This window comes from Oncorhynchus masou, chromosome 24, assembly GCF_036934945.1.
Source record: "Oncorhynchus masou masou isolate Uvic2021 chromosome 24, UVic_Omas_1.1, whole genome shotgun sequence".
NCBI classification, from domain to species: domain Eukaryota; kingdom Metazoa; phylum Chordata; class Actinopteri; order Salmoniformes; family Salmonidae; genus Oncorhynchus; species Oncorhynchus masou.
Window position 1 is genome coordinate 35,719,697 of NC_088235.1, and position 22,534 is coordinate 35,742,230.

The following is a 22,534-nucleotide window of genomic DNA, read 5'->3' on the forward strand; positions in this document are numbered from 1 at the left end:
AGGATCTTAATTTGATCACCCTGTTTTGCAGGAAATGTAAACTTGTAGTGTATTCAAGATTTTAAAAGGCTTCTAAGTTTGTAATGTCCACTTAAAAATGTCAGACTTGATTTGCCCTAACTAAATATGATTCAAACCCACTACAAAAATGCAATTCTGCAGCTTAACAAAACGTTGGACTAATTACACAATAGCACTTGCATTGTAGCTTGTTTTGACATTTTTATTATGAAATTGCACTTATCCAGCCTACATGCTTGTAAATACCCTTTGCTATGTTGTTTTTTAATATGTGATCTTGTCTGAATGTTTTATGACTGCTGCATAATGTTATTGCCTCTGAGGTCATTAATGCTTTCTGAATCTGAAAAATCTCCTTTACTTATAATCCACCCAATAATACACATTTCCTGTTGCTGCGGGATTATTTTCCTGCTGTTAGAAATTACTCAAATGAATATCCTACACCTGTAGTTACAGTAGCTAACATGCATAAAGTAAGATTTAGGGCTAGTGTTTGGGTTTGCTCGCTAGTTAGTTTCGATGCTGTAATAGCTTCCTATATCATCTCTACTAATGCATCAACTGAAGCTATACATCAGTTGAAGGTAATGTCTCCTCTCGCTGTCTTTCCCCAGGGCAGCAGACCAGTGTGCAGTCATCACCACTCAGAAACCAGAATACCTCTGACATTATGGAATCACTCTTCTCTCCTGTTCACCCCATCGCTACACCGTTGGGCATGAATATGTCAAAGGGCCAGACAACGATGTCCTGCCACACCACACTAAGAAGGAACCACCTTGAGATCAGAATTTACGATACACGTATAATGAAGGAACTATGAACTCACAGAGAACTGCAATACCTACAATATACTGTTCTCTTCATCCACTGGAAAACTACATATTCCATGCACCTTTTCTGCTGTAATTCTTGAAAAATAATTATAGTGTCTAGCTTCTTGGACAAAACAGTGTCTACATTGTAATTGATATGCTGCACTTGAATGACAATGACTGTTTAGGACTAGGTGTACAACTCTTTCAATGAATGTCAGGCCTCTTGGCAGCTAGCTACTGTACTAAATGGAAATTTAGCTGACACTTTAATCCAAAACAGATTACAGTTAATATATATTCAGAGTATGTGGTCAATTGTGGGAATCAAACCGTCAACTCAAACCAATCAATCAACCAACCAACGAAACAATCAACTGACTAACCAACCATTCAACCGACTAACTAACTAACCAAACATCAGAACCATTCAATGGGCTCGTTCGACATTGCAGCTGACAGTGCAGGTGACTGCCGACTGACTGATCTACAAACCACCTTGCATCACAAACAACTACTCATTATAATTTGTAGATCAGTCGGACAGTTACAATTTATCCAGGATACATTATGGGGAATCTGGGGGAGTCTTCGAGCAAAGATTGTCTATTATATTCACGATAGTCGATCGACGGTTCTAACAATAGAAATACATGTCCTCAAAGACGAAAGGCAGGTGGGAGGAAGCTAGATAAGGTGGGACCATTCTGGCCAATGAGAGGGCAGATATGCATGTGAACAACAGGCCATAGAGCTAGATAGAGGACTCATATTTGTATCTGTGGTATTATAGCGTCTGTGACAGCATGGGCAGCACCATTGAAACTATGTCCATTTCAAGGTAGTCCATTTTCTTATTCATCGGCTGATTGCTCCCAACTCATAGGAATCCCCACATAGTTGACAACTTTAAAATGGTGGAAGCCCTCAATGGCAATATGCATTTTAAGAGGTTATATCCATCATGAGCCATCCATCTGTCTCGATCACAACAGGCACAACTCCGAAATAAAGTTGTTGTTTTTCAAAGTTGTCCACTTATATCAGTGCATTTGAGACAATTGAACCATTATGAAACTTCTATTAGATCAAATAAGCCTCAGGTAGAAAATTAGCAATTCAATTCGACACTCTCTCATTGACCTCCATACAAAAATTCCTAAATTCGTGGGCTTATTTTTCGTAGACAGCTTCGCCTCTTTCTCTCTGGCCATTGTCACTACATGACTATCCTCCTCTGCTGGGCCACAACCATCCTCAGTCATGTCAAGACATTTGCTCTGCCATGAGATTGCCACGACTTTGAGTCGCAACAGCTTCCATGTAGTCCAGCTACTTTATGGAATCTGGGGGAGTCTTCGAGCCACAATGGTACATCAGTTTCCGGTTAGACCAGCTACTTCATTAAAACTGGTGGGGAGGGATATAGAGACTGACATTGACTGGAGCAGAATGTGCTGTGACTGTCCTCCGCTCAGCTACATCAAGACTCAGTCACGTCAAGTCATCCACTCTGCCACGACTTTGAAAAGAACCAAGTCAGAGAGTCCTGCTACCGAGGGATTCGACATGCTAAAGCCTCTTACGTAAAACATGTTTTTAATTTTAAATACTATGGCCTGCTCAGCTTGGTTCCCATCGAGACCAACCAATGACATGACCAATCACAGCACCCCATTTGCAATGTGAATTGCAGCAAATGATATTTCCCACGGGTTTGAGGAATTAGTCAGACTCAACTCCACAGAGTATTATAAAGCGAGGACTATGTATTCCTTCTGATATCTGCTCTGCTTTTGTCCTCTCTGCAGGGTTACAAACATTTACTCTTCTAAACAGACCAATTTGTTTTGGTCATATTCTGGGCTTGACATCAGTGGTAATGGTACTAATAAGGTGTGGACATCAGTTAAGTGACTTAGTCTTGTACGGGAGATGTGTGTGGCACACAAGAGGGAGGATTTAAAATCAAATTTGACTTGAGCCAATGTTCAAATGAACTTGGTAGCCTGGGTCGTATTCATTTGGTATGAAATGGAAGCAAACAGGGAGGGACTACCTGGACCTTTTCAATAAGAAACGGTATTAGCTACATGTACACTAATGAATAAAACCCAGGTTTTGGGAAGGCGTTATACATATCATGTAAATGACTAACTGATCCTCTCAAAATACAGAATATAATTTATCAAATGTAATATTTGTGGTACATTATTACTATAGTGCATGAATATATAGCACATTAAAAGTATCACAATAGTATGACTCGTCCAAGACCCTCTAAATAATATTGTATAAAAAAAACGAAGAACTAAACTAGCTCCTGTGTTTGTGTAGGCTACATAAGAGAGAAAAAGTAAGACATTCTACTACGTCAGAATTTCAAAATGACTATACCAAACCAGCACGATACAGTACATATAACACACACACACACACACACACACACACACACACACACACACACACACACACACAGAGAGAGAGTATAGTAGTAGGCTATGCTATGGGAGTGGAAGAGAGACTTTTGGAAACAGTATGTCATCTGATACTTAAAAAAACAAGATCAACTTTAGAGACATTTCTTTGTTTTTTTCCCAAAATGTGTGACATGAAGATGGTTATTGCATCCTATCTTGTCTTGTTGCTTTTTTTCTCGCCGAATGTCATAACGTGAAACCACCGAATTGAACCAAGAGGTCGTAGATTGGTTCCAAATCGACCCGCCTTTTTTCATCACCCAAAGGAACACATAACTAGCAGATGATATAAACTGTTTTATTGTGATCATGAGAAACATAATCAAAAAGACAGCATGTAAGTGCCCTGGGGAACCCATCATCTGGGGAAAAAATGCACACACAATAAAAATAAAATAAAAATCACACAAAAGGAACAAATGAACATGAGATTTAACATACAGTACAAGTCAAAAGTTTAGACACACCTCATTAAAGGTTTTTTCTTATTTTCTACATTGTAGAATAATAGTAAAGACATCAAAACTATGAAATAACACATATGGAATCATGCAGTAACAAAAAAAGTGTTAAACAAATTCTTTAAAGTAGCTACCCTTTGCCTTGATGACAGCTTTGCACACTCTTGGCATTCTCTCAACCAGCTTCACCTTGACTGCTTTTCCAACAGTCTTGAAGGAGTTCCCACATATGTTGAGCTCTTGTTGGCTGCCTTTCCTTCACTCTGCGGTCCAACTCATCCCAAACCATCTCAATTGGGATGAGGTCAGATGATTGTGGAGGCCAGGTCATCTGATGCAGCACTCCATCACTCTTTCTTGGTCAAATAGCCCTTACACAGCCTGGAGGTGTGTTGGGTCATTGTCCTGTTTAAAAACAAGTGATTGTCCCACTAAGCCCAAACCAGATGGGATGGCGTATCGCTGCAGAATGCTGTGGTAGCCATGCTGGTTAAGTGTGCCTTGAACTCTAAATAAATCACTGACAGTGTCACCAGCAAAGCACCCCCACACCTCCTCCTCCATGCTTCACGGTGGGAACCACACATGGTGGAGATCATCCGTTCACCTGCTCTGCGTCTCACAAAGACATGGCGGTTGGAATCAAAAATCTAGTTGAATAGTTGATGTTGAGATGTGTCTGTGACTTGAACTCTGAAGCATTTATTTGGGCTGAAATTTCTGAGGTGCAGTTAACTAATTAATTTATCCTCTGCAGCAGAGGTAACTCTGGGTCTTCCTTTCCTGTGGCGGTCCTCATAAGATCCAGTTTTTATTTAACTAGGCAAGTCAGTTAAGAACAAATTATTTTTTTACAATGACAGCCTACCCCAGCCAAACCCTAACCGGGCAACGACGCTGGGTTAATTGTGTGCCGCCCTATGAGACTCACAATCATGGCCGGTTGTGCTACAGCCCGGGATCAAACCAGGGTCTGTAGTGACGCCTCTAGCACTGAGATGCAGTGCCTTAGATCGCTGCGCCACTCAAGAGTCCCAGGTTTTATCATAGTGCTTGTTGGTTTTTGAGACAATGTGGAAAATTGTAAAAAATAATAAATAAAAAAACTCTGGAATGAGTGTATCCAAACTTTTGACTGGTACTGTAAGTGTTTGTTTTTGGGACATTACATTATTCTATATCAAAACTACATACAAGTAAGAATTTAAAGAGATCCAGATATCAATATTTTCTTAGACTACAGCAAATGAACAGTCCAACAAAACATACAAGACAAAATGGCCTGTCGGTTTCATTTGTAATGTGGTCTTTAGTAATGTCCAGGCAAAGTATCTAAAAAACAGCTTTTGTTAAAAGTGAACAAGTTCTTAATATACACAGTTCATTTTTAAAATACACAAGAAATATATATGTTGGGAAAAATACTGTACAAAAACATGAATATCTTTGTATAAACAAAACCTTTAATATATCAATATATCCTTTGTATACTGAAATGTTTTGGTCTGTAGTAAAGATATAAACTGATTAGGGTATATTCCACCGTACTGTATAGGCAACACCATTCATTCGCCCAGCGTACTGTTATCAGAGGAGGCTGCTGAGGGGAGGAAGGCTCATAATAATGGCAGAAACTGAGCAAATGGAAAGGCATCAAACACCTGCAGACCATGTGTTTGATACCATTCCACTGATTCCACTCCAGTCATTACCACGAGCCCATCCTCCCCAATTAAGGTGCCACCAACCTCCTGTGTTTGTTATATACTGTAGTACATCTGTTACATTCATCTCGTTGGGTCACAGAGAGCATCTGTGCAGTATCCATACTAGGACAGTCTCAGTAGGACTTCTTTCAATCTGAGCAGGACTGAGAGGCTGTCTTAATACGGACACTGACAGAGAAAAGTCATGCTCGGGAAGAGTAAAAGAAAATGATAACAGCTATTGTCTATTGCATGGATGCTGATAATGTTCAAATTTGAATGCTTGAAGAGGAAATAAAAACATGCCAGATATGTAAATACTACAAGTAATTACAAATGAAATAAAGAGGGTCGTTCCATGCGTGTCTGTGACAGTAAGCTTGGTAGATAGGAGACCAAGACCCTACTGCTTTATGGGCTTATTGCTTTAGCTTCTGACAGTTCATCTGTACAACACGGTGAAACAATGATCTGGTGACAGGTAACTTGAAACAACCTGTGTTAACAAAGTTATCAATAACACTGTCAAAACCTACAAGCTCTCACAGTCTTACGTCACAATAAAACGTTCATACATGTTTCTCAATCGTCATATTTCTAAGTTGTTCCAAACGTCAAATTTCAAAGTGTTTAAGGTTAAGTTTAGGCATCAACTCTGAATGGTTAAGGTTAGGCATTAACTCTGAATGGTTAAGGTTAGGGATAGGTTAGGGATAAAACAAAAATATAAAAATATATCGCTGGATTCAAACATGCAAACTTTGGAATCAGAGGCAGATGCTCACACCCATCCGCAACATCTTAGCAAAACCAAAACCTACTTGTTAGTAACAGGGCTCACTGTTGCCCCTTGTGGCTGTTTTCCACATCATCTCTGGACGTCCTCAGACATGGATAGACGTTGAATACTGACTTGTATCACGGGTGACCTGCCTGGTCATAACACTGCCATATGAACGAAATGAACAAATGACAAAGCTGACATCATAGAATGCTAGCCTGGACGCCAGTCTGTCTCTGCGTTAGCTAACATGCTGTTGCCTAATGAGAAACAGTTGGGTACCCAGGCTAGCGGTATGTAGGCATTAAAGAGGTTTCAAAGTGTGAGCAGTGCAGTCATTCTACACTTTACAAACAGCATATCTCTGTCAAAGCATAAGAAAGGGGGGGGTGGATTAAAAAGAAAGCTGGATGAAGTGGGACAGGTAACATCAGTGGAGACATCTCAGCTGACATAACCTATATTTACAGTATGGAAACCATAGAAAACCATGGCAACCACAGACACAAGATCATCAACAGACGATAACAGATGTTATGGATCAAGAGGGAGTTGGATAAGGGTAGGTAACATAACATTCAACATACATATTCATAAAAAAAAAATGAAATGCCACAGTAAACACCGTGGACAATATGTACAAACCACCGTGTAAGGAAAATAACAAATAAAATACATTAGCCATGTGTGGATAAATTTATATAAGAAAGAAAAGAATAAAATTAAAAACACACATAGCTCAGAAATAAAGGAAACACATTCCGTTTCATACTCACACTTTACACAACGTTATCCGCTTTCACTCTAAAGTGCCAATCAGAGACAGACATGGGTGAGATAAATGGGGGGGATTGATTGGGTGGTTGTCTCAGACAGCTGTAAGCTCAGCCTCATATTTTGTGTGTGTGTGTGTAGTTGCTATCTGTGTTTGAGTGTATTCTGTCTCAGTCCCATTACAGAGGTCCGTGTGTGGCCTGGTACTTGACCACTATGTTTTTGGTGCGCCCCAGCTCTCTCCTCAGGTCGCCCACCTCCATCCTCAGTGCTGAATTCTCTTTCTCCAGGAAACCCGCTCGGATGGCGATCTGGTTCTCTTTGAGCCGACGGGCGTCCCGTGACCTCTTGGCAGCCACGTTGTTCTTCTTACGCCTCACCCAATACCTGTCATCCTGCTCGAGAGGTGCAAGGGAAGAGAGTGGAGAGTTAGAAGAGGGGAAATATCCCACTGGGCAAAAACTGATTGAATCAATGTTGTTTCCACATAATTTCAACCCAAAAAGTCTGTGATGAAGTTGAATCAACATGGAAAACTAATTGGATTTGCATATAGTCATCAACTTAAGGGCATTTCGTCTTTTTTCACCCAACTTTGAACTTAAATCCAATGACGGTGAATTGTTTAGTTGATTTTACGTTTAATGTGAATTTGTTGACAAAACTAGAAATCAAAACTAGATAGATATCGAACGGACTTCCGTGCCCAGTGGCACAGTTAATTATAAACTCCTGAGAGCAAATTTATAAACGTTGCGTATGTACAAAAAACCCAAAACATTAATGTACCAGTTTTCACGCAAAAGATGGCATTTATACAAACTGAACATGTGCTTAGCTTCCCACAAACTTTAGAATATGCACAATTTTTTTGTGGTTAACGTATTGCAAGAAGCCTGGTATTTTATGCAAATGTGGGATATGATGACATACTTACTCATAACAAAAATATAATAACAGGATTCAATATTATACCGTTAGTGAGAACAGCGAAGATTCATTTTTTGCATTCTAAAGTAGTTAGAAACAGGCATCTATAGTACATTTGGAAACTATTCAGACCCCTTCGCTTTTAACAGTTTGTTACGTTACAGACTAATTATAACATTTATTAAAACATTTTTTTCTCATCTATCTACACACAATACCCCATAATGACAAAGCATTTTTAGAAATGTTTGCAAATGTATTAAAAATAAAAAACAGAAATAGCTTATTTACATAAGTATTCAGACTCAACATTTTGCTTAGGTGCATCCAGTTACCATTGATGATCCTTGAGATATTTCTACAACTAGATTGGTGTACATCTGTGGTAAATTCAATTGATTGGACATGATTTGGAAAGGCACAGACCCTGTCTACATTAGGTCCCACAGTTGACAGTCAAGTCAAAGCCATGAGATCGAAGGAATTTTCCTTAAGCTCCGAGACAGGATTGTGTTAAGGCAAAGATCTGGGGAAGGGTACCAAATCATTTCTGCAGCATTTTTTTTTTTTTTTTTTTTTTTTTTACCTTTATTTAACCAGGCAAGTCAGTTAAGAACAAATTCTTATTTTCAATGACGGCCTGGGAACAGTGGGTTAACTGCCTGTTCAGGGGCAGAACGACAGATTTGTACCTTGTCAGCTCGGGGGTTTGAACTCACAACCAACGCTCTAACCACTAGGCTACCCTGCCGCCCCAGCATTGAAGGTCCGCAAGAACACAGTGGCCTCCATCATGCTTAAATGGATGAAGTTTGTAAGCACCAACACTTTTCCTTGAGCTGGCCGCCTGGCGAAACTAAGCAATCGGCGGAGAAGGGCCTTGGTCAGAGAGGTGACCAAGAACCCGATGGTCACTCTGAAAGACCTCCAGAGTTTGTCTGTGGAGATGAGAGAACCTTCCAGAAGGACAACCATCTCTGCAGCACTCCACCAATCATGCCTTTATGGCAGATGGAAGCCACTCCTCAGTAAAAGGCACATGACAGCCCGCTTCAAGTTTGCCAAAAGGCGCCTAAAGGACTCAGACCATGAGAAACAAGATTCTCTGGTCTGATAAACCAAGATTGAACTCTTTGGCCTGAATGCCAAGTATCACGTCTGGAGGAAACCTGGCACCATCCCTATGGTGAAGCATGGTGGTGGCAGCATCATGCTGTGGGGAAGTTTTTCAATGGCAGGGAGTCTAGTCAGGATTGAGGGAAAGATGAACAGATTAAAGTACAGAGAGATCCTTGGTGAAAATCTGCTCCAGGGCTCTCAACCTCAGACTGGGGAGAAGGTTCACCTTCCAACAGGACAATGACCTTAAGTACACAGCCAAGACGAAGCAGGAATGGTTCCGGGACAAGTCTCTGAATGTCCTTGAGTGTCCCAGCCAGAGCCCGGACTTGAACCTGATTGAATATCTCTGGAGAGACCTGAAAATAGTTGTGCAGCGATGCTCCACATCCAACCTGACAGAGCTTGAGAGGATCTACAGAGAAGAATGGGAGATATTCCCCAAATATAAGTGCGCCAAGCTTGAAGCGTCAAACCCATGAAGACTCAAAGCTGTAATCGCTACCAAAGCTGCTTCAACAAGTTACGGGTATGAATACTATGTAAATGTGATCTCATTTTTTATACATTTGCATTGTGTGTAGATTGAGGAGGGAAAATAACTATTGAATCCATTTTATAATTAGGCTGTAACGTAACAAAATGTGGAAAATGTCAAGGGGTCTGAATACTTTCCCAGGGCACTGTATTTCCTTTCTATGATCATTGCAGAATAAATAATTTTTTTGACTATGATGGTTTCGTACTTGCCAAGTAGCTTATAGGCCTAGAATGTCCCATCTCTCATTTAATTGGACCCACTTTAAAAAGGTTAAATATAATAAATTCCTCACATTTTCTGGTCATGATGGGTTCATATTCTTGAAGAGGCTTTAACCTACAACAAATTACCATGGCATCTCTCATTTCATTTGGCCTGTTAGACTATTGATTCAAGTATTTTGCTCTATGCATCCAAAAGGGAGCGCAGTTAATATACAGTAGAATTGAACAGACAGTTAATATTTTGCTTTGAAGTGCGTAGGCTATCACAGTAGTTTTTTTTTTCTTTTCAAGTAGACATACGAGACAATGTATAAAAATTTGCGGCCAGTGCAGTATATTTAGGATTTTGAAAAAGTTAACGCAAAACATCACCGATTTCAAATGATCCGTTTACAGTTCCACAGCAATTTCCAATAGTTTTTCCTCTTTCAGAAACTGTCAGATACAGCAAATGTTACTGTAAAAATGTCAAACATTCTACCAACACCTCCAGAGACATTTGATCAAGTTGGCCATTGCTATTTCCTTTAGAAAGTAACTTGGCCTAATTACAGTCATTCCAAAGTATACAGTAAATAAGGGCATTACTGTCACCATAAAAGGTGGAGTTTTAATGCTCATTCATGTGTGCATAGTTTCAGCACCGGTCTGATTTTTAATGGGCAACATGTGTATGTCTGTTATGTGCAAAGTTTATAAATCTCAATATTTGTGTGCAGTCTTTTTAGAAATGGCACGGGCAGATATTTAGTGTGAAATGTACACAACGGTTATACATAAGACCCCAGATGACCAATACTATAATCTTAAAAAACTCACATATTTCATATAAGCGGGTTAACTGGATTGGTAGCTTTAGCCAACTTTCCATTGGCTTGTTGCTGTGTACCAAAACAGTTGCCTAAGCAACGCTGTAAAGGGGTTGCCATGAATTTGGCATTGTCTTACAGGCAGCTCCTGGTGAGTAAAATGCTCTAATATAAATATGGTATCAAAGCAAGTACTGGGCAATGACACACAGTACAATACCGTAAAATTTAACAATGAAAAAACGCAGTGGGACTGGCTTTGAGGTCCAGAGTTGAGTTTGAGGGATCTTTAAAGTATATTTTAAATGCATTCTTTGGGATATTTACCTGGTACCAAAACAGGTCAAACACTGTAAAGGGGTTACATTTGGCAGTAGCTTACAGGCAGCTCGTAGCAAGTCAAATGATGCATTTCATATTACAGTACACCTACTGTAATATAAATACAGTATCACAGTACATCATGAAATTGGCTGTATTATATTGTAGAAAACTGTAATGCCACTGTAATCAGAATAAATTATGAATGGATGAATGAATTAAAGAGGGGAGGGGTTTGTATTTTACTATAATTACAAGGGATTGGTGCAAGCAGGCTGGCTGCTTGATACAGTGTTTACACATTACAGAATGTTGTGTTTTATATCACTTGACCTTCTAGGGGCCTTAAAGGCTTCCAAACTGGCAGTAACTAAAAGGCAAAACACAGCAAAATGCTGAACAATTTAAGGTTTAATACTTACTGCCACTCTAATCTGTCATCTATACATTTTCAATAGAGGGCGCATTATCACGTGAGCTAAATTGGTACAGCATTCTCACTCCCGGGTGCAACAATTATAGCCTCTTAAAAGGCACACCTCAAAATACGTTAATGAGCCAGAAACAACAATACCATGCACCCACTAGTGGTCAAAAGGTCCAAAGATACAGTACGTTCACTCCGTGAAAAATCACTCCGTGAAATGAAACACATCCATTTGCTAACATAATGCTCTCCCATTAGAACATGACCCCTCCTCTCTCTCTCTCTGGCAGCTAGTGGAGTTTTCCCCATAACCTTCGTATGTCTGCACAATCAGCTTTCAGTCAATGTACTAAAACCATGCATGGATCCACCTTTATGTGAACAAACATAAAAAGGCAAATCCCCTAAGTCTCTCACACTCACAACCTTGTTTTCATATGGCTTTAGTGTTGTTGTGAAACCAGACTATAATCAGTATTAATGGCTCTGTCTACATGCCATTCATTCACTGTGATTATCATCTATAAATAATAGATGAGTCAGCGTTATGACCAACTCTACCTGTTACATAATCAGGGATAACACAGCGCTAAGTAATCTGATAGATTAGATGACACACACACACCTTCATGTCATCAGGGAATAACACCTTGCGAGCCTTCTTGAACATGGGCTGTGGTTTGAGCTCCTCGGGGGCAAACTTGCATTTGCGGGGGTCGAACATCTCCTGTCCCGGTACACTGGACAGGGCCAGGTCAGCAGGGTCGGGCTCATAACTCATCGGCACCTGGATGGACTCTGGGTCGATGGGGCTGGGAGTGTTTCTGGATGGCAGGGCTAGAGAAGGGGAGGAAGACAACAACAGGATGTTAGAGACATGGAAATAGGCTAGAGAAATGGATTTGATAGAATTATAGAAATTGCCTCTGCATATTTTTTGGGTTGGTGTGTCGGTTGAAAGTAATGCATTCATGACATTCATGAAAAGTGACAAATTGAAAGTAATGCATTTTTATTCCCAGCACCACAAACAATTGCACTGTTATTATAATGTATCCAGTAGTAGTGGCAAACAGTGGCCACCATGGGGCACAAGACACAAAGCTAACACTCACAACCTACACCAAAATTTGCCATTGTGTGAAACATACCAGTGTGAGTGTCTACATTTCCCCTCTTCCTCCTCCAATTCCCATCCAAAAATCAACTCTGAACCAAGTACTGGACAGAAGCACATTATAAATCTCTATCCACTTGTCTCTTGTCTCATTATGCATCTATTTGCATTGAGTGGAGACTGGAGGCCAGCTGGTGTGAGATGGAAGAGAGAGAAAGATAGTGCCAGAGGCCCTGCTCCTTTTCAAATGACATCTGAACCTCATTCTCAAATCAAAGTTTATTGGTCAAGTGCACAGGATACAGAAAAGCCCTACAGATCTGAACCTGATGTGACGACTAGGCCCTTCTCTAACTGAGCAGAGGTATAATAGTTGTATAGAAAACCTGCGTTTTTTATTTGCACTTGTATTCAAATTCAGATTCACATTTAATTTATAATCACACGTGTGTCCAGGAGGTGTACTTGTACTTCAAGCTGCCTCGTGATACAGAAACAGGAGACAGCCTCCTGCCTCTATGGGTTGTTCTGGCTCGGACAGGGCTTACTTGGTCAAGACTTTCTTATCTACTTAACTAACCGCTACCTCAGGCTCAACTGCTACCAGAGAGAGAGTCGGCTGGTGGATGAGATTAATCACACTGATTCAGTCTGAGATTTACAGTATCGATAGATCTATACCTAGCTCAGCTACACAGGGATGTACAGAGACAGATTTGACCTTCAGTGCAGATAAAGATTTCACTTCAATCAAGAGAAGACAACATATGCTTCTTAGAAGTGAGTAATGCACCTGCTAATCAGAAGTGCCTGAGACGAGTGACTAAGGAACAGAACATTACACTAATTAGCTAAAGGGATGCACAGAGAGATTTGACCTCCAGGTGAAGATTTCACTTCAATCAAGAGAAGGCAATCTGCTTCTCAGAAAAGTGTCTTGGGCTGTGTTTACACACGTAGCCCAATTCAGATCTTTTATTTGCATACCTGATATTTAAAATAAATAAAAAATGGAATCAGATTTTAAATATTTTCAAATACCCCAACATTTTAAGGAATTGTTTACACAGCCACCCTAAGAACCCAATTCAGATTTTTCTTCATATCAAATCTTTTTTTCTGACTGTCAACATTCAGTTTTACATGTGACCAATATCAGATTTGCGCATTCACACTGATCTAGCCTCTGAAGTAGCACACAGATGCAATGCTCATTTCCTGTCACTGTTCTAGGGTGGTTGTCATGGTAATGGAAGGTAATGTGCAAAACAAACACTCCAGAGTAAAGAAATCTAACCTGAGCATCCATACTGAAATCAGGACAGAGCCACATGGGCTGTCTGTGTAAACACAGCCTAATTCGGATCTTTTTTTCACTAATTGGTCAGATCAGGTCAGGTCTTTACCCAATAATTGGGCAAAATATCAAAAGTGGGCTGCCTGTGTAAACGCAGCCATATAGATGTGGGTTAACAACTACCTCTCTGAAGAGAAGTACTTCAAATGAGTGACTTACAAACAGAACATTGCACAAATTAAGTGTTAATTTAATTAAGTTAATTAATTAAGTTAATTAAGCCTTGTTCAAATTGCAGGCCTTAATGCTCAAATCAGTTTGGTTTTTCAAGTCTGTTTTGGAATATGACTGTCCAAACAGCAAGTTACAAGTGACCAAATCGGATCTGTGTGTGTTCAGACAGCAGTCATTTGCTGACATGGCTACACTCTGTCATAGTAATATCGGGTGTGAGCGCAGAGGTATAGGCTGATTGGTGGTGGTGCTGAAGGTGACAATGTCTGCTTTGAATGTTCAAAATCATAGTGTAAGAACACTTTTAAAGCCTTGAAGGATAAGATAATCCAACTTTTAAAACAAGTCATTTTTGGCCACAGCAGTCAACTATCTATCTAGGTGGCTGTTGAGCTTTCTAGCACATTCACTCATTTGTTTGTAAACAATTAACACGCTAGTTAGCTACCACATGTTCTTGTCAAACTGTCAGAGTAGCTAGCAAGCAACAAGATATGCTACATAACAATCTAAAAACCATTCGAGGGCAAATAAATCAGATTTGACCGCTCAGACAAGTTTCTCGGCCAGGAATCAGAATTGTATCCGATTTCAAACCACACTCCCAAACATCTTCCCGCAGTGGTGGTAGGGGTTGGAAGAGAGTAGTCTGACTGGCCTACATGCTGTTTACATTCTGTGGTTGGTTATTGTTATGTCGTATAGGTTAGATCAGTGGTTCCCAACTCCGGTCCTCAAATATCCTCAGCAGTACACATTTTTATTGTAGCCCCAGGCAAACACACCTGATTGAACTTGTCAACTGATCATCAGGCCCTCAATGAGTTGAATCAGGTGAGTTTGTCTGGGGCTACAACCAAAATGTATGCTGTTGGGAACTGGAGGACTGGAGTTGGGAACCACTGCATTAGATTCTACAATGTGTGTTAGCTGGGTTCACGTGAGGTTGGGTTCATCTGGGTTCACATACTTCTGATCATGTCCCAGTTCAGGTAAGTAGAGCACAGTATGTACCTAAAACACAGATATCACGCAGAGACAAGCCCAAGTCCAGGCAGCCTGAAGCGGTGTCTGCATTCTGTGTGCAACACACTTACGGGTCACACCATCACAACATTGGTTGAACTTCACACCTTTTCCATTCTGAGTTTGTGGCCTCTTCTAAGGAACCTAATAAAGCAGTCCTACACTCTATTCGTACTGGGCCTGCATTTTAATGGGGGGCACAGACACTAAGGACTGTGACGGATACATGAGTCATCTTTTTCCTTCTCGTCTATTTTTATGTTGACATAATTTGTTCTGAATTCTGACACCCTCAGAATGCATTGGTTGGCTCATCCCAACCCAAGGCCAAGTATGAAATGAACAGAGAGCTCTACATTGCATCTATTGATTTACTCATCAATTACGAGGTGACAATAAAATATGCTGCTGGACCCCCCCCGAGGTGACAATTAACATTTACATTTGAGTCATTTAATTAATACAGTTTAGAACTGCAATAGCAACTCTCATAAAAGTGGTCCTCTGTGACTCACCTGGTAGAGCATGGTACTTGCAACACCATGGTTGTGGGTTTGATTCCCATGGGGGACCAGTGTGAACATGAAAATGTATCCACTCACTACTGTAAGTTGCTCTGGATAAGAGCACCTGCTAAAATGTAAAAGTAGTGTACATCTAACACCTTACTAACATGGTGACTAGCAGGTGTATTGTATTTTCACTTCAAATGATTGAGATTAGTATGATCGTAGAGCTTAGCAGGAATATTTTCCCTAGTGACAAAAGGCAGGGAAAGGATGAATGTTATGGAGTACTGTAGGCGTGCACATTATTGCCCCTGCTCCTCCTTGTTTTCCTGCGTGTTTTAGTATGTATGCGAGGTGTGCATGCGTGTTTTACACACCTGTTCTGGTGAGACTACGGAGACAGTTCTGTGCGCCCATGCCTGTGTGTACCAACGTCGATGCGCTGGCATGGCTGCTAAGGTCGATCACTGAGGGCGACGGTGTGGTCGGGGCTTGTGACCTACTTGACGTCTGGTGCTGGGACTGCGATTGGTGTGATTGGTGCTGGTGGACGGCGGTGGCAAGATCAGACGGAATGCCATTTTCCGACAGGAACTCGTCCAGATCCATGTACTCCAGCTGGAAATTGTCCTCATCGTAGGGGAGAGTCTTGTTCCACAGCGTCGGGCCAAGGAAGGCTGACTGTGGGGCACTCCTCTCCTCATCCAAATTCTTCTCCTTCTCTCGCTCCTTCCCAAACCCTAGAGAGAACACTATTAGTACCAAGACATACATTTGTTGTTTTTTTAACAATGATGTTCTATCACAAGGCTTGTATTATATTGAATATGCAGCACATTTATTTCAGTTTATTGTATCTGTAATTTGGGAGAATAAAGTATCCGCTATGGCAGGGCTATTCAACTCTTCCCTTGTGAGGTCTGGAGCCTTCTGGTTTTTTGTTCTACCTGATAAATAATTGCACACACCTGGTGTTCCAGGTCTAAATCAGTTCCTGATTAGAGGGGAACAATTTAAAAAAAAGCAAAAGCAGTGGAACTGGCTTTGGAGTCCAGAGTTGACATTTTGAGGGCTCTATGGTATCCACCAGCTCATTTTCAGGGTTAGCTGGTTTGGATAACTGTTTTTTGAGGAGCAAAAAAGCTAGTATATGGAAGTGAATCCCTGTACCTGCTTTAATAATGTTACTTCATAACAATATCTATCACCCAAAGTATCATGCTTGCAATCAATGAATCCATTGTACCAATATACATCACTGACAGCCACTGTGTTAGCAATATGATTAAATACATTAATTTAGGAGTAAAAAGTGAAGGGATAGTTAATTGCTCGCTAATTAACTTGTTAAATGTGTGTCAGCTGACTAATATCTGAAAACATAGCTACTGTACTGGTGGGGATGGTTTGGCCAAATACAGATATGCACACCTTGGAATTTCCTCAGAAAATGATTCCAAGTATGTGACCAGGTAAAGACAATGAAGAAAATCATTATCAATTTGATCGAACATTTCTAAAAATCCATGTATCGCCTAGGCCAGGGGTATTCAACTCTTACCCTATGAGGTCCGGAACCTGCTGGTTTTCTGTTCTACCTGATAATTAATTGCACACACACCTGGTGTCCCAGGTCTAAATCAGTCCCTGACTAGAGGGGAACAATGAAAAAACACAGTGGAACTGGCTTTGAGGTCCAGAGTTGAGTTTGAGGGATCTTTAAAGTATATTTTAAATGCATTCTTTGGGATATTTACCAGGTACCAAAACAGGTCAAACACTGTAAAGGGTTACATTTGGCAGTAGCTTACAGGCAGCTCGTAGCAAGTCAAATTATGCATTTCATATTACAGTACACCTACTGTAATATAAATAAATCTAATTTTATTGGTCACATACACATAATTAACAGATGTCATTGCGGGTATAGCGTAATTCTAGAAATATGTTATCAAAGCAAGTACTGTGTAATGACATACAGTACAATACTGTAAAATATTCTGCATTATACTATAAAAAGGTCAATACTACCGTAATCGGAATTCATAAATGGATGAATGAATGAAATTCATTGAGGGGAGGGATTGTTTGTATTTCACAGTATTTTATTGTAATTACATGGGATCGATGCAAGCAGGTTGGCTGCTAGGTAAAGTATTAACACATTACAGTAGGTATATTAATGAATATTTGGTGTTTATATCATTTGTACTTATAGAGACTATAAAGGCTTCCAAACTGGCAGTGACTAAAGGGCAAAACAGACCAAAAGGACATAGCAAAATGCTTAACCATTTGAGGGTTAAAACTAGATGCCAGTCCAATCTGTCTCCTAGACACATTTACAGGGCACTATAACCACATTGCACACTCATCTTCTGCACATCTATCTCTTCAGTGTTTAATTGCTATATTGTAAATATTTTACAGCTATGGCCTATTTATTGCCTTACCTCCCTTATCCTACCTCATTTGCACACACTGTATATAGACTTTTAAAAATTGAATGTATTGACTGAATGTTTGTTTATTCCATGTATTGTTATTCCTGTGTTGTTGTTTGTGTTGCACTGCTTTGCTTTATCTTGGCCAGGTCGCAGTTGTAATTGAGAACTTGTTCTCAACTAGCCTACAAGGTTAAATAAAGGTGATATATATATATACATATATATATATATATATATATATATATATTTAAATAGGAGTTCAAATTGTACAGCTTTCTCACACACAGGTGCAACAGATATGGCCTCTTACAAGGAACGCCTAAAAATATGTTAATGAGCCAGAAACAACAACACCATACACCCAATAGTAGTTAAAAGGTTTTTGGCACTCCAAAAATACTGTACTGTACTGTATTCTGTGTGGCGGAATTACAGTACCATTCGAAATACAGCAATTCTTTGCCCAGGCCACAACATTTTCTCACAATTAACTATAATTTACAGTATGCTGCAGTAAAAAGTTTGAGTATTTTACTGTTGATAATACCCCGAATTACCGTATAATTTACAGCTTTCTGTTACAGTGTAGATACAAGTAGCTTATCCTCTAAATAAACTACACAAAAATACATAAATAAACAATGGAATTTAAAATAAAATTATATTTCTATACAAATTAGAATAATTTCAATTTAAGATAAGTTGTTCTATAGACTTGGAACATAATATAATAATAAAAAATATTTCCTTACCTTCATTTTGGTGTTCATGTTTGAGGAAGGGTAGCTTCATGGGGTTCTCCAATAGAGACTTCAGTACGCAGTGATTCGACGCAGGTAGAAAACTTGGATTCACCGTGAGATGCCTGGACATTATTTTATCCATCACTTCTTCCTTTAGCTGTAAAAAAATGCACTAAACCTGGTCCTGGGGTATAATTATGCAGATAGGCTAATACAAAATATTAAACAAAGCAAATAAATCTAAATCACAAGAATAGGTCGATTTAACCTGTTCAATTAGCCTAACTGGAGAGAAAAATTAACTCAGTGGGCAGATTGCGTGCAAAGCTGGTTCCAGTGCCACCGGCTATTCCAAAATCGGCTGTCGTCTGCAGCAGAAGACTGATAGCGTTCAAGAAGACAGATAGCGTTCACCCATTCCATTCATACCATATGTGAGAACCGAGGTATGTGACGTCAAACCCTGAGAGATACCGCCCCTCTTTCCTCGGGTGCGCGCGCGCGCTCGTGTGTGTGCGTGTGCGTATGCGTGTGCGTGTGTGTGTGTGTGTTTCTCGACCAATTCATCATTACAATGAATGAGGCCAGTGTCAAAAAGTGATTAAACGCCACTCGGAAGTTCATTCCGGTCTTTATTCGGTCTGTCGTGAAAGTTACCTATGTGCTACTACAGTATATTATAATAGACCTAGTCTTATGCCCTGTGGCCTATAATTTCTCATAATGTTTAATAGGGTTCAAAGAAGCAGACATTGCAGGGCTATTCATCACCAGAATGCGCACAGAGAGTAATAGGCCTATTGGCATAATATCCGAGTTTGTGTGTAGAAAATCTAATTAAACTGTTATAACATTATGTAGGCATAAATTGGCCCTTGTTTCATAATAGGTGCAAGGTGCCAACAGTTTTAAATCCCTTGTTCTCTGTGAGAAACGCATCCTCATATGTGAAACACATGACAGATTCGCTTTAAATTAGGCTATGACATACATGAAGAAGAACAAGAACAAATACATTTTGAGACTATTTAAACGCGCTTTCGTCATGTTTCAAACGAGGAACTGTGAGAGCGCATTTTTTTTTATACAGAGCGCTTTTTTCGTCGGTCACGCTTTGAACGCACGGAACAAACCCTGTTCACCCGAGAACAGAGTGGAATGATTGGTCACGTGCGTGGGCGCGGTTGACCTACTTTTGCCCAATAGCAGAGCGAGATATCCTGCGCTCGCTGCTCACCACCCCCCTAGCCGGTTCTCACATTGAACCCCTCATGCGCCTTTGCCCGGGGAGAAAAACAACTCAATCTCACACAGTACTGGGGAAGGAAAAAGGGTCAATACTCCTTGAAATCAGCCGTTTAGGCCTACAAATGAACAACTGCAGGATCCTCAACCTGAGTGCTGTCTTCTGCTGCCAGAATCCTCAACCGCACCAGATCAACTGATCTCATCACAGCAGTAGTGGTGCATGGGTAAAATTACTGAGGAAACCAAGCCAGAAAAAAAGCCATATTACATTTTTTTTTGTGGTAATTGCTTGTTTGCTCTATAACCTGGTAATTCATCTGCCTTGCAATCGTGATATATAGGCCTAATGCCGAGAAAATTAGAAGACACAGTATCAGAATGAATTCAACCACACCTTTGTTTCAAAACAAAAGCGGAGAGCAACTGTCCCATGAAGTCCACAAAGCATATTGCATGTAACAAACAGTTACATGACCTACAGCATGGTCAAGCAAGTTAATGTTTCCAACATTTTCAGACTACTAAAACAACTATTGATTTAGAACCACGGAAAGTTATCAAATGTTGCAAAGAAAACAGGAGCTGCTTCCATTATTTCAGCACCATTTCATCTTCAACATCATCAAATCACCTATGTCTAATACATTGACAACTAAAATATATTTTAAAAACGATGTAGTCCAATCAACATAAGCTAAATATGATGTGACTGTTCGTGGTACTGATTTCTGTCTGTGTGTGTTTGTGTGTGTGTTCGTGCAAGTAGAAACAAACATGTTGACACCCTACTTGTAGAGAAATGCCAATGCCATCCGCCTCTCTTTCATGTTGACAAAACGATCTATGAATCTGTTATACAGTACATGCTTTTATGTTTTGTTGTCCTAGGCTAGCTGGCTAAAAATCTTGCTCGCTTGCCTAACTTCCTGTCATGGGCAATGTTAGCTAGTTAACATTAGCCTTCTACATCTAGCTACATATTGAACTTTCATCCTCTCAGGCCAGGGGCACAATGTATGAATGTATGGTTAGATCAGAATCGGCGTTATAATCATTGGCCAGTACGGACAATGAAGTACAACAACAATTCCGAATCCCTAACTCCATCCATGGAAATTTAGGAACAAGCCAATTTTAGCTAGCTAGCTATCCACCTGAGGAGATGCAACAATTCAAGTTGTTTCTGTCAAATCCGTATTGCTCTTGATATGATGTGATGTGATTGGAGTGAAGCCAAATCCAAACTGGCTTCCCATGATACTTTTTTTTGGTGCGCCAGGACCATTCACAGTTGAGCTCACAAAGTTTAGCTCAAGTTGGCTATTATTTTGGCTATTATTATATACTTTTTTATCAAGGGAGGCCAAATGCTGGCAAGCTTCACTTGAAATCAATGCTACGGGCACTGTTTTGCTCGCTTGGATCCTTCCTCAAGTGAAATACATTCAGACTCTTGTGAATTGAAGGAACATTATAAAACACAGAGAGACAAAATATAAATGACTTTTTAAAAATGTATTGGCCCATTTTTTGGGGAAGTCTTGCCTTGCCATCCATGAATACACCCTACTGCATCACAGCAATCCTTATTCCTGATGGAATTACACTTAGGCAGAAGAGGCAATTGTCTCAGTCCTGGGCATAATGCAAATAATAAATACAATTAATCTGCTTGAGGCCCATGCTCCACTCAAAGCATAATGAATAAATAATTACAAAAACACCCATCAAAATCTGTCTGTTTAAAGCAGCAATCAGCAGTAGAAACAATAACAAAAAAACAATAACAAAGCGGGCTTCCCGCTCTTGGTTCAGTAAAAAGCTGAGGGATGGGTCTAAAGAAACGTAACCCCTCAAATTCATAGACAAAGCTACGGATGCAAGGACTAACCATCCATGATATCAACATTATAGTTTTAACCATGTAATGAGGTGTTTGTTTACATTGACTTTGTTTTCAAACATTGGAGTAAAACAAGCTTATATTTTGGTTACTGTGGGATATGACAGTTGAACTAAGCTTATAAGGCATTTATAAGTTATATTCTTCAAGAATCAATGGGTACATCAATATTAACAACAATTTATGTAGCAACTGCTGATTGCCTTTTTAAGCTAGAGATGTCAGTTTGTTTGCATGGATCTACATTTTTTGCATGTCTCTAAATCCACCGCAGCTGCCAATGTCGGCCTTGTTATTTGTCAGACCAGGAGACATCCTGAAAATTGGTCTTCTCATGAAGACCCCTTTATGGAAATATGAGACTCTCACGAACACGATGGTGTTCTCCGTGTCATGGGACTTGTCTGAAGGTAACCCGGAAAATTAATGGAAGTGAATAGAGAATTTCCAAGTAAAAAAAGGTATACAGGAAATTCCACGAAAAATATAGAAATAATTCCTGAGCTTTCTTATCTCTTAGATATAGGACAGACACTTCCAAACATACTTCCTTTAGATAAAATGTTGGACTATCGGTTTTTCCATGTATGAATCTGGT

The 22,534-nt window shown here is 39.9% G+C and overlaps 1 protein-coding gene across 1 annotated transcript; it reads right to left on the reverse strand.

Moving 5' to 3' along the window:
- Nucleotides 1-3,603: 3,603 nt before the first annotated feature.
- Nucleotides 3,604-19,270, reverse strand: LOC135512087 (hepatic leukemia factor-like). Its single transcript, XM_064933739.1, has 4 exons — nucleotides 18,795-19,270; nucleotides 15,973-16,335; nucleotides 12,038-12,249; nucleotides 3,604-7,436 (listed from the first exon to the last, which is right to left on the reverse strand). The coding sequence occupies exons 1-4, from the start codon at nucleotides 18,925-18,927 to the stop codon at nucleotides 7,221-7,223; spliced, it is 924 nt and encodes a 307-aa protein (XP_064789811.1). The 5' UTR covers nucleotides 18,928-19,270; the 3' UTR covers nucleotides 3,604-7,220.
- Between the last annotated feature and the right edge of the window lie 3,264 nt (nucleotides 19,271-22,534).

Coding starts and splice junctions, on each gene's coding strand:
- LOC135512087 (XM_064933739.1), bottom strand. CDS start 18,927: ATGGATAAAATAATGTCCAGGCATCTCACGGTGAATCCAAGTTTTCTA. Junction 16,336..18,794: donor ACATGAACACCAAAATGAAG/GTAAGGAAATAT, acceptor TGTTCTCTCTAG/GGTTTGGGAAGGAGCGAGAG. Junction 7,437..12,037: donor TATTCCCTGATGACATGAAG/GTGTGTGTGTGT, acceptor CCTCTCGAGCAG/GATGACAGGTATTGGGTGAG.